Consider the following 12,958-nt stretch of genomic DNA (forward strand, 5'->3'; position numbering starts at 1 on the left):
ATTGGAAAGTCTTGACCAAACCAGAGAGGAGAAACTGAGCTGGTCATGTTTGTCTAGGCCAGTGTTTCTCAACCCTGGTCCTGGGGGACCCACTGCCCTGCATGTTTTAGATGTTTCCCTGCTCCAACACACCTGATTCAAATGAATGGGTCGTCATCAAGCTCTGCAGAAGCCTGATAACGACCCATTCAATTGAACCAGGTGTGTTGGAGCAGGGAAACATCTAAAACATGCAGGGCAGTGGGTCCCCAGGACCAGGGTTCAGAAACACTGGTCTAGGCCAAAGGCGTTATTCCGGTCCTGTGAATACAATGAACAATGGCTAGGCCGACCCTGTGAAAAGGCCACGTCTACAATGACTGTGTGAAAATAATTCCTCCTCGTTTCCTTCAGTGCAGGTACATTCCGGAAAATGTTCAGATTGTATTCGTGTAACTGATGCTTGGAAAAATGCGCTGCGGGACCTAGAGGGGAGGTACCGGAGCAGTAACAGAAAAAACTAGTAAGGCATTCACACAGACACCCTTCTTAACTGAAGCAGGAAGTGGTTTATTTTCTCAAATTTCCCATTTCCAGGCAACATAGTCACATGTCAGAAATGTAATTACCAAGGTCATGCCAAATAAAAGTTTCTACTGTATACACATTGCTCTGCATTTCCGGGGTAACTATGCATGCATTTAATTCCAGAATGGAATACAATGAATTTCTGTGCCTTTGGAAGTGGGGATTTTTCTATGATCCCATGCGTAGGGTATTTTTCTTCACGGTCCAGTTCACTTTACTGCAAATCCAGCCTTGCTTGTTAGAGGTAACGGCCAAGTGCTGGGGAATTATGGGTCCTTGAGGGTTTCATTCAGACACCCCTGAAATAGCGGTGCATTCCAGCGTACCATACAAGCAATCATCGGAGACTCTAGCTGGTACCAGGTTTGTGCTTCACCCTGTGAATTCAGGTTTCTCTCCGCCTGTCACCTGAACCCACTTCCCTGATTTAATATGTAGTCTAATTTAGGTACCACGTTCTCGGAGTTGTCTCATTAGAGAAACGAAAAAAAGCGGGAAATCTAAAGACTTATTACTCGCAGTACACTCCGTGCACCACGGCAACGGCGAATAGGGAGGGGTTTCGGAAAACCGCCACGGCACTGTTGTCGCTCTCCGTGTCCCACAGGCACCTGCTAGCCACCTGCAGGCCCTGGGTGCCGGACTGGCCCAGGACGACCAGGCAGGCCAGCTTGTAGCGCCTGGGGGTCACGTCCCTAGCTTTCCCCCGGACCAGATCGGAGAGGTTCTGGCTCAGCGGGCCAGCGGTGGCCGCGTTGTAGCGGGCGTCGCCCAGGTAGCCGTCCAGGGCGTCCTGCACGACCCGCTGGACCCGCTCGGCGTCGAACCTGCAGCCCTGGTCCGGCCCGGTCCGGTAGGTGTTCTCCAGACAGGTCTCGCGCGCGGGCTGCGGGAGGGGCAGGCCCGAAAAGCTGACCTGCCTGCTGGGGGCCCAGGCTGCGACCGAGAGTCGCCGGCCCAGGGCGAGGGACTCCCTGCGGGGGAACGGGGAGCTGGGGACGCTGAAGACGGAGTTCCTGCGCGAGGAAGGGCCGGGGGGCCCCGCGCCGGCCTCGGGGCCCCTGATGAGCAGTTGCGGGAGGGGCCTGGCGTGGAGCGGGTCCACGGACTGGGAGCTGCGACGGGTGGAGACGGACCCCTTCCGTCGCCGCAGCAACGCTCCCGCTTCGCCGGACTGGGCGTGGTCGAACTGGGCCAGGACCTCCTGGGAGAGGGGCAGCTGCTGCGTCGCCATGGCAAACCGCTCACGCCCACCTTCAGGGGATGAGCACAGTCCTGTCATGGCCATGGAATTCTACGGTAGTGCGACTCCACATCCGTTAGCACGTCTTTCACAGCTAAAGTGAACTCCATTTCCCACAAAGCCGAGTTAGAGTAGAATAAATTTATTATTAACTGGGAGAACTTCAGGTGAAGTTCAGGAGTAGTGCCTTAACAATGATAGATGCCCTTATTTTCTGGTGCTTAGCCACTGTTCAGCTTCTTCCGCAGAAGAGTATCAGGACTGGCAGGGGTGGGGTGGTTAGCTTCATGTCAAAAGGACAGACAATGTGCCATGTATAATTTAAAACCACAAGAGCATTACGCTCTGCATTGTTAGTGACTGCTGCTGTGGTAGCAGCATTTCACCTGCAGTGTAGAGTACAGGCCGAAGAATTCAATTGAGAGCCAGACAGGTCAGAACTAGGGTAAAACTCCGTCAGTAATCGCACTGTGCGAAGCGCTTAGGTATAATTGGGATGGGTAGCCTCTCGAGAAAAGGATGCCTCCTAAGCAAATAATCCAACACAATGTAATAACCGCTAGTTTTATACTTACTTGCAGTAATAATGTTCAGCATTAACGACATACAACTGAAATTTGAGGTCTTAATTCAAACATTCCCAATTAGCTCGCTGTGAGAATTAATTTACTGGGATATTAGGAAGGGAAAAAAACCTGCATGATTAAAATTCAAGGTTCCACTGCTGCAATCATGTTAACAGTGATTACGTTAATGAAAACAATAATCAAAGGGGCTTGATGAACTGTAAGGTCTCAGATGTGAACGTGTAGTGTATGACAGATGACTGGGATAAATGTGACAGTGATTAAATTCACCCCCCCCCCCCCCCCCCGGTAAACGATGAGAGTGGCAGTTCCTGTTTGAAAGGTGGGCGGATATATATGACTTCATTTTGTTTTTTTGCACTTTTTTATGGCAGCTTCACCGCTCGAAAGCGGTTAACTGAGGTCAATATGAGCTTAATGTCTGACGATGAGATCAGGCCCACAGAGGCCACTCATTTTCATGTGAATGGAAAAAACTTTATTGCAATTGATCTTTAGGTTGACAGAAGTACACAAAGCAATGGTGTTACTCTAATGTCCCTGAATGGCCGTCCAAACGTTGAGTTTAGTTAGGAATGGTTTGGTCTGCAGAAAACTACATTTCTGTGCAGTCTAGCAAAAAAAACTGCATTTGAATTTTATGTTTTTATAACGTTGTTAAGAAACTACAGTAGTATCTAGTGATGTCGAATATGGTGGCAAAATCACATAGCAGTAGTTTGACAGACAGGGAAGTTAAATGGTGACATTGTGTCATAACTCACCTTGAAAACCTAACTGGGTTTCCCGTGTATTGCACACGTCAAACACAATAGCATTGAGGAAGCAGATTTAAACATTTATCTCACTGGACTGAAATTGAAGAAGTCTTTTCCAGGTGCCTCTACAATAGCGTTCCATCACATGGTTTTTCTAGTGGTGCCACCACAAGCCACTGTTTTATGGAGTCAGACAGCAAGTCTAGCCACTCAAAATCAAAATTGAGTAAAAAGTGATGCCCTCTGGAAGTGCATCTACAGGTCTGTTTGAGATTTTGACAGTTGAAGCACTGCTGCTCAGTGGCGCGGGATTTGCAGAGGCAAACGTGATGCAGATTTCATACAAATGTTTTGCAGTGTCAATGTCTTGAAAACGGTGAGTCTGTAGATATCAACTCATTTGCTGGTTTTATTGTTGCTCTTGAAATAAAAAATAAACATAATTAAGATGCAATGCACATCCATAAACATATACACATTATTACTCTTACAACTATTAGTTCTACATCTACCACCACCACTACCACAACTACTATTGCTAATAATAATAATGACAATAATAATCTTACCTTCATGATTCAAAAGTTATAATAATGAGCCCTTATTCCACGTAGATATTTTTTCTTGAGGAATCACAGACATTAAGCTCATACCCACAGGCAGACTGCCCCTCTCTCTCTGTACGGTGCTGCCTGGGGTTTCTGTTACCCAGCATGCCTCTGCGAGTAAATTATTGGCCGAGAGGGGCAAAGCAGGTCAGCTAGTACAGCAACCCGCTCGGAGCCACCGCCGTGCTGCAATCGCTCACTGGAAAGATGTACAACACCGGGCTCTCTGCCACCTCGCACACCGTCGTCATGGTGAGGCCTTTTACCCCGGGATAAACATCAGCCCCTTTAAAACGGGGGGGCACTGTCCGTTTCTGGTTGGAATCACAGGATTAGCCTTCTCCCGAGACTTCGATATGAGCTCTTATGGCTTCATAAAAAACACTTCATTTCACCTTTTGATTCAATTCCTCAGAGGAAAAGCAAAAGAAAAAACTCAACAAAACATTCTGTACACAAGAGGAAGTGTCAAAATTAATATTTAAGCAGAAACAAACACAAAATTGGATTTGGGAGTGTGGGATTTGATGTGATCACAGGTTTCTGTGTTTTTACATTTGCATGTCTTGTGTTATAATATTTCTTCTTCAATAAAATGTTTGAAAATATTCTCTTTTTTTCTTCACAAAATTCTCTTGGGCTGAACAGTCCAACAGTCAGCAGTCGTGTCATCAAAAAATAAAAATAAAAACTCAATCACCAATGTTCCATGATTCAGCTGCAACGTTTTGTTGAGATACGTTCTGCTCATCTGAATTGTAATTAGATTATTTTCGTTCTCTTTTTGAGATATCAGTGCACTTTGGGCTTGACATTTGGTGACCTGACTACATGTAGAGGATACTCATATTAATATTAAAAACAACACCTATCTAAACTTGTTTTATCTAAACCAAATAATTACAATACTTTGTAGATTGACAGAACCTCATTTTCATATACTGTAGATAAGCAGGTAGGCAACCAAATACAAATAGACAGCCATGAGGAAAACTCCAGGTGCATAAAATGGAAACATGCTTACTCCACAAGGGAAAAAAAACAATAAACAATGTGCTACTCATAGTCCCCACAACACTTTCAATGACCTAATTATGCTTCCACACAAATAATAGCTGGGCTACAGCTTTGAGCAGGTGAATGGCTTTTTCCTGTCAGTGTGAAAGCACGAAGCATTTAGCCATTCACACCGTAACAGTGAGATATAAATGCACATTGTATGAATTGTTAAATCCATCTGTCACGGTTATCATTGACATCACATGCCTCTTTAGTTAGGCTATGCTTTTTTCCCCACATTGCCAAATGAATAGGGCGAATGAATAGCTATATTCCTGAAACCATAACATAACAAGGCTAATTCTGGAATCTGAGCTAGCCAGAGATAAACTGACAAAACACGACAAAAAAATAAATAATTCAGACAGATGGCTGAGAGTAAAATAAATAAATGCATTCCCCAGACAGTATGCTTCTTAAAATGTTAATCAGATTTTTTTTCTGACAGGAATGATTTTGTACGGATCATAAGGGCTTGTGAGACAGTTTTCCTTCATACATGACTTGCACAGAAAGGGATTTTCTCCTTCAGAAAGAGACAGAAGGCCTTATGAATGTTATGGATTTGATTGGTCTTTTCTGTCATTTCCTAATACTGTATTTCGATTTCGCTTATATTACAAATGATGTGACCTGCAACAATGTATTCAAATTATGTTATGTTTCACAAGATAAACCATTAAATTATCAAAGACTCAGATTTTTCTGTTTTTCTGAAATTGTAGTTATATTTGCTTCAAAGCACTATTAAATTTCACCTTCAAAAATGGCATTGGGTTTTTATCTTTAATGCAGCCAGTTTTTACTTTTTTTGGCTCATTGAGTATGCATGAACTTAAACAATATAAACTTACCTCTCAAAGAATCTGCAAAGGCATTTAAAATATGCATGGGATGACAGTTTATATGGCTTATATTGTGCAGTGCTTTTTTGTGACAAAGCACAATGGTGGACTGCTCAATGACTTTCTCAATCAAGAAAGGGGATGGGCATGTATAAAGAATTAGGTCGTTTTGAGAAACACATTTCTAATATGAAGGCAAATCACATTTCAGTCTGGTCTATTTTATTTTCATGTCAACAGAGGACGGATTTAGACTGGCAGTTCTCTCCCCATAATGCACTGCACGTCCTGGGCACAAACTTCACATTCCATTAATGTTTGCTTGATTAAGATTCAGTGGCAACGCAGGGAGCTTTAATACACCTTCAAAAACGTGCTCCTTTTTCTGCACAAGGCCAACTGGGACTTGGATAAGTAGGGTGAATCTAAGGGCTGTATGATACAATGGTGCTTTCCTGTGGCGTGTGAAAGTGCTGTTTCTCATAGACGTATAGAAAATGAGCATGGGGATCTATACCACACGGCCTGAGAGAAGTAGGGGTGTCCATATGGGGTGTTAGCGGGTGTTTGTGGAGATCCATCTGCTGCCCGGGGCAACCAAGAAGGTAAAGACCTGCCTAAAATTCACGAAACCTCCATGACGGCATTTTAAATCTTAACAAGCTCCTAGGAAAACAGACAATCTAGCTTGAATTTCCTATTGCAAGGAAACGGTCACATTATCCAGAACCAGACAGGATTTTAATGAGCAAGTTGTAAGTTTATCAAATCAAATAATTACTCAGACCGAGTCCGACAGCCATCTGCTCTATCGCTCGGTGCTGGAGTATGCATGTGCTGGACCTGTGAGCACTACTTTTAATTATAATTACCTAATTAATGCTCTTACCTTTATGAAGTCACAAGCACCAGATGGATTTTTTTTTTTTTCCCCTCCCAGATGCCAAATAGCTCCGTTAACTGTCAAATGTTTTTTTCAGTTTCCCAACCTGTCAGTCAGCTTGAGAATAACAGTAGGACAAAGCAGGCTAGACCGTGTGAAGAGCTCGACTGATGGGAAAACAGCTGGGCCTAATCAATCTCTCCAACCCGGTGAGTTACGCTCAGCTCCAGACATGTCTGGGCATGTCTGATAGAGGCCGATACAGATCCGCATGCCTGGAGGAGATGAGGGCTCTGGGTGGCGGGAAGGACTGAACATAAAAAAAACAAACAGTGGATACAGTTGGATGGTGCGACCTCTGACCTTTGGAAAGTGGGTACACAGCATAAATAAAGAGCGGTTTATTTACCCAAAAGAGGAGACTCCAGATGACAGCAGGCAGTCTGGCTTATCTTTTCCTGGGATGTTGTTCTTTGGCGTGGTTACATCTAAAGTGACAAGGCCTGATCTGATATGTGGGAAGAGGAGTGAGAGAGGGCGTCCACGGTGGCTACGCCTCAAGAACTGGAGCTGCCAGGTCCTATTTGTTTCTAACCCAACTGCATTTCACAGAGTAAAGGCAGACCTCATATAGTGATTTAAACCCTTAGGTTAGACTACAAAACACAGCAGGTCCACAACCTCCTTCATAGATCTCAGACAGACAAGAAAAGGAATCCCCAACATTTATGTTCAAACATTTGTAGGTTTACTTGTAATTGATTGGTCTTGGACATTGAGGTTCAGATATCATGTACATCTCTCCATAATGTTCTGTGACATCTAACAGAAAGCTACAGACACTCATTAATGTATTATTTTATTGTAATGACTATATCAGTAATCAACCAAAACCAGCACAGCTATAGATGAGGATTCAGTAACATTTCAGTAACATTATGCTACAATTAAATGCTTGTTGGAATGCAAGTTCCAACAATGGCAACAACTTTTTTTTTTTTTTTTTTGATAAAATGTACCACTGTATCCGGTTCAAGACTTCAAAAAGATCTGAAAGATACCACATAACGGTTGATGACCTCTGGCTAACTTTATTAACCAGATTCTTTCCTCCTGTTTACAGGAAACAAGCTTCAGTTACGAAAAAGTACCAGGCTTTCTGTTCAAGGTAAAAAAAAAAAAGAAGAAATAATAGAAATAATATTAAATGTCGAAAAAAGATTACATCTAGAGACAGATGTCTCAGTTGATACAAAAAGAGTATCAATGTAGTCTTTATATTATGCAAGTTCAGATCCGACTGAGGATTATATTTAAAATAAAATGATATCTAGATATTACACCTAGAGTCAGTGTCTCAAGGCTGGAGCCTTTATATGGACAGTTTCAATGTACTCTTATAAGCCATTAACTTCAGATCCAGAGTAAATAAGCATTACAGACACACACACACCCTACCCCCCACTCACCTGTCTCCACCTGGAGTCCACTGACTTTTTCATTCACCTCAACCTGTTGAATGACGCCCCCCGTCAACACGTACACCTGCTCGTACGAGCACAGGTGTGGTTGCCAGACCCTCTGTATGGCTCTCTGCTAACAACACCGCAGATCTGCTACACAAAGACCGGTAGAGCCGGGTTGAATGGGGTTTCAGACGGCCACGGTCAGCAGCCTTGCGCTCCTGTTCTGAGCACGTGCGGTTCGACACGGCTCGCCGGGGCTGGCTACGGCGTCGGCTTCTGGGCCATCGGGTCTCATGACGCCGTTTGATGAAGCGCTGCTAGAGGACGGCTGAATCGATGCCAAGAGGCCAGCGGGCGAGGGCATGCACCGTGTTACACTGAAGACAGGAGGTTGGGAGACGGGGGGGGGGGGGGGGGGGGGGATAGGGGGGATGGCGGGGGGAGGTTGGCGGCTCCCTAGAGCAGCAGTTTCCCAAACTTAGGGCTGAACCCCCCACCAGCGGGTCGTGAGAGGGGTGGAGATGGGTCACGGGTTACATGTGAACACATAGCTAAACTGCATTCCTGTGTGTTCTTAGTCAACTAATATAAGCAGCCCAGCCAAGTTTTTTGCACTCTTTGTTTCCACAGCATTCGTGACAGCGTGCTGTACTTGCAATTGCTTCAAAAGCATTTGAATGTCATGTTCGGACCATATGTTGGCTTACATTTGCATGCCTGCGTTGCAGAAAACGCATTTGCTCATTAATAAGAGCAGTCTTGCTTCCACCCGGCAGGAGGGCCGGGGCCTGGTAACGAGCAGGCGGTCCGGCCGCGACGCACCTCAACCCTGGCAGCGTTCCCTTCCTCGGGAACGCAGCGGTCGCACCGCATTTAGAAACACGTGAAACCGTGTGACTTCCAGGGCAGGAGAAACTAGGCCTGCCTCTTCAGACAGAAAAAATGAAAGTCACCCTTGCCTCTGGAGGATGCGCTATTAACTTAGATTATATAGTCCTTCGGAATACTGCCTCAGCCAACTAAGCGATATACTCATTAGTAGTTCCAGATATTTAGAAAGCCAATGCAGGTGATGTACAATAGCACGGCTAACCCAAAAGATGTCACTGCCTATACCCTTAACTGCTGTTGTCAAAATGGTTGACAACATGAACAATAAAATAGCTTTTTGAGCTTAGATTTTAAATTCCTTACCCATTTAGCAGATCAATTCCTTTCATTGCTTCCAAGCCAGAATTAAATGTAGCCTACTCGGGCAAGTGATTTGCAGAGTTGCACCTTTAACTGCTTCCGCTGGCTCATTTGATACGTGTTTCTGATTGCTTGATTAACAGCAACAAGCTCGCCAGCTGCTCCCAGCAACAACAAAAAAATGGACAGGAACGGAACGAATCTGGACCGAGGCGGCGCGGCTAAACAGCGGAAGCTGTCACTCTTCATCGGCCGCCCAGCTTCGGTGTTGGGTTACCCTAACAGAACTGCGCCCAACGCGAGCTGATGAATTTTTAATTGGGGATTCAGTCTTGGCACCAGCGAATGCGGTAGGGCACGTCAGCTCTCTGTCTCTCGCGGTCGTGTTTTTGTTTCTCTAATCAGACACATTTAAACGCACCTCGCTGCGCACGCAATCTGGACTGCCTTCGCAGTCCCTTGAAGTACATGTACCACAATAGTTTTTGATGAAGAAGACACTCGTTATGACACTGTTATTGTTAAACTGACTGAATGCCACTTAGCTGCAGATTTGTGTTGCACACAAAGTTTGCTTGGTTCTGTAACGGCAGAAGGCCATCCATTCAGCAATTTAAGTCCATCTTAAGACATTGTCTCCTAGTGTGTTAGTGACACTTGCTGTTAAGCTTTTTGTTGCAACAGTTCAAAACGCACATTCTGTTTGAACCATGCATTAAAGTAAAATTTATTTTTTCGTCGCAAAATATTTCGAACGATTTGGTTTGCGGGCACGTGAGAGTCGATAACATATCACCGACTGCAATGTCTGTAGTCTCATTTATATCCCTTTATATCCGTTTATCCAGAGGACAGTACATTACATCTGGAAAGCTTGATTCAGGTGGCTCATATAAGCTGAGCTACACACAGCCTGTACTATCAGGAGAATAATTACTGTCCTTCCAAATCCTCTTTTCCACTGACCTTTATGTGCTTGGTGCAATCCAGAAACAAGTGTTTACCCACTGCATGTGTTCCTCTCGACTATTTTTAGCACCGCTGGGATGCAACTTTCTCACTGAAGTGTTTTTTTTTTTTGGAAGACTTAAAATAATTTAACATTGGTTGATTTTTATATTTATTTACTTCTTGTAGGAGGACGCATCTTTGTGATGTGTGCTTTTAACCTCAAGTCTTGGAGTTTTCCAGTTTTTTATTTTTTATTGCCCTTAGATGATGTGACTCTTATAAAGAGGAAAACCTAGATATTTTTGATGCAAAGTATCCCCCATTTTACTGAATTGGTAGTGACGTTGCTGCTGTCAAAGATGGTTTAAGTATGCCTCTATCCTTGTCTGCATGCAGTGCATATGACTTTTACATTCAGTAAGCTTTGTAATAAGCCAGATGTAATGCTCTTGGGTTACTTATCCTACTAAGCCATTGGTTATGTTTTTTTTTTTTCATACCTGACATTTTTTTAAGCCTGTAACTGTGTCATTAGCTACTAATTATTTTATTCATATTTTAATTAATTCATATTTTACTGCAATGAATGGGCCATGGTGTTCTTACACTGAACAAGGAACATCTGTTCATTTTTTAAGCTGATCCGACTACAGTGCACTGTATAATGCATTTGTGTCTTGGCAAATAGTGATCATTTGTTCCACCTCATTAATTTCTGCAGTTTAGAGACACACACACACACACACACACACACACATATATATTGCTTGCAGAGAACCCTGATCTTATCATTGATACTTCCCCTTCTGCCCAGAGCTTTGTTACATGGTTGAACAAGCAGAGTCTTGTTAAAGATCCGACGGGTATTGGGAGCGGGCCACAATGTCCCTTATTGTACTCGCTTGGAAGAACAACTCCGCTTCATGCGTGTCATGCAAAGCAAGGGCAACTTCAAGATTCTGTCCCTCTTAGCCTCCATGCACACACACAGGCGTTATCAATAATCCACTACATTCTTTCTAGTCGTAAATTTATTTGCTTCACCATTGCTAGTACCTCAGAAATATTGAGGGCCTAAATGTTTATGTACAGGAAGAACATTTGCTTTGGGTGCATCATGATACGCCATTCTAGCATTGTTCAAATAAGGAGGAACACAACTTGGGCCTGAATGCTTCGATTGACATGAACCTGTAGGTTAGGGGTTTGGTGGTTCCTCTGCCATGCCCTTCTGATGCGGGACGCCCTTCAGAGGGATTTTGTTTGCATTTGGCGGACGTCTCCCATCACGTTGTTTCGGAAAGAGGCCCCCCCCCCTTCTGGAATTTCCTCCAGCAGAGCCTCCAGGCCAATCGAGGGCAGGCGGAGGGGTGCGCGATGCGTCCCCGCTGTTTTAGCTGGCAGTGGACCCTGCCGCGGCCTTCGGTGCGAACGACCGCGGAAAGGCACACCGGGCGGTCACCTAAAAAAACAAAAAAAAAAAAGAGGAGAGAGATAACCGCTTTTCACTTTGAGAAGCCGGGCGCGGAAACAAAAGCCATTAGTCCGTCGCCCTCCCGCTTCGCGGCACTTCTAGTGCTTCCTGCCTCGTGAGCGGCGGGAACAACGCAGTCTGTTTGTAGTCGGTTCCTGGTATTTGCGTCTGGGGTTTTTTTGGGAGTGCAGCAACAGTGCACACATAACCAGATTATGTACGTAACAGGAGGAAGGAAAGTCAGAAGGACAGATGTAGGATCTGTATCGGACTACGCAATAAAATCGAGTGTGCACCACAGAGCTACGATATAAAGGAATAATTTATTACACTGGCAATTTTCAATCTAGCCTCCTTTCTTAGCTATTTTTTATATGTTCCTATATTTTTTCTGAATTGGTTGTCTCAAACATGGTGGCAAGTGAACATACTTAACTGTGATAGTCTTGCAGTACTGTGTATCAATAGCAAAAAAAAAATTATATATAAATGTGCACATGAATGATTGTTTCTATCTTACAGTATTAACCTTTTATATAATGTGATATAAGTATTGACCCAACCTTCACAAAAATCGTCACAACAATCAAGAATACCCCCGCTGTTCTAACCGATGGAAACTATTACCCCAATGATCCATTTTTTTATTCTTGGCCAATGAAACAGTATTGATTTCTTGGCCTACTCAGTACAGTTATCATAGCAGAGTGCTGTGTATTTTTCTGAAATTGACTTAGCAGGAATAAAAAGGTAAAAATAAAAAATCCAACAGTCAGCAGCAGCTTGGCATGTTTATACATCTAGCCTCCCAACAGCAGAAGAGATTATTGGACCAGTCGTATTCAACGCTGTATTGATCCAGTTAGGTTATTATGACTGAAAGGAAGGCACTTTGGCTGCCGCGTTGTCACTTATCGCCAAAAAAGGGCCAGCCCGGTGTCACTCACCATGGGGCTTGACCCACGGCGCTCACCAGACTCACCAGGAGTGGGTTCCATTCCCTATGGGACCGAGCCCACAGGAAGTGCTCGGCCTGAGAGGAAATGACATGACGGCAGGATGCTGAGGCTTCCTGTCCCAGAAGTCATTCGTTAACATGGCTGAGTGGTCAGTGAGTCCTTCTTCAAGTAGGGGGCGAGGTTGGGGGGGGGGGGGGTAGGGCATAGGAATTGCATGACAGACAGAGTGGACTCCAGTGTACCAGGAGACTCAGCCGGTTACCGTGGCGTTGTCGCTGATTCACGTGGCAACGTGAGGGTGGGCGGGACAGGATGGGGGGGGGGGGGGGGAGTCAGCTGTTGTCCTGAGGCCAATCATAGATGCCTT

The 12,958-nt window shown here is 44.5% G+C and overlaps 1 protein-coding gene across 6 annotated transcripts; it reads right to left on the reverse strand.

Moving 5' to 3' along the window:
• Nucleotides 1–530: 530 nt before the first annotated feature.
• LOC118229325 (tctex1 domain-containing protein 4) lies at nucleotides 531–9,401 on the reverse strand. Of its 6 annotated transcripts, XM_035421192.1 has the most exons (4): nucleotides 9,211–9,401; nucleotides 8,020–8,166; nucleotides 6,960–7,058; nucleotides 531–1,821 (listed from the first exon to the last, which is right to left on the reverse strand). In XM_035421192.1, exon 4 carries the CDS (start codon nucleotides 1,799–1,801, stop codon nucleotides 1,079–1,081), a length of 723 nt encoding a protein of 240 aa, XP_035277083.1. In that variant the 5' UTR covers nucleotides 1,802–1,821; nucleotides 6,960–7,058; nucleotides 8,020–8,166; nucleotides 9,211–9,401; the 3' UTR covers nucleotides 531–1,078. The 6 variants fall into 6 exon arrangements, with proteins under 6 accessions (XP_035277083.1, XP_035277084.1, XP_035277086.1 ...); XM_035421193.1 differs by lacking the exon at nucleotides 8,020–8,166; XM_035421195.1 differs by lacking the exons at nucleotides 6,960–7,058; nucleotides 8,020–8,166; nucleotides 9,211–9,401 and adding exons at nucleotides 3,162–3,575; nucleotides 3,725–4,425.
• Nucleotides 9,402–12,958: the final 3,557 nt, after the last annotated feature.

This window comes from Anguilla anguilla, chromosome 6 (genome assembly GCF_013347855.1).
Source record: "Anguilla anguilla isolate fAngAng1 chromosome 6, fAngAng1.pri, whole genome shotgun sequence".
Classification (NCBI taxonomy): domain Eukaryota; kingdom Metazoa; phylum Chordata; class Actinopteri; order Anguilliformes; family Anguillidae; genus Anguilla; species Anguilla anguilla.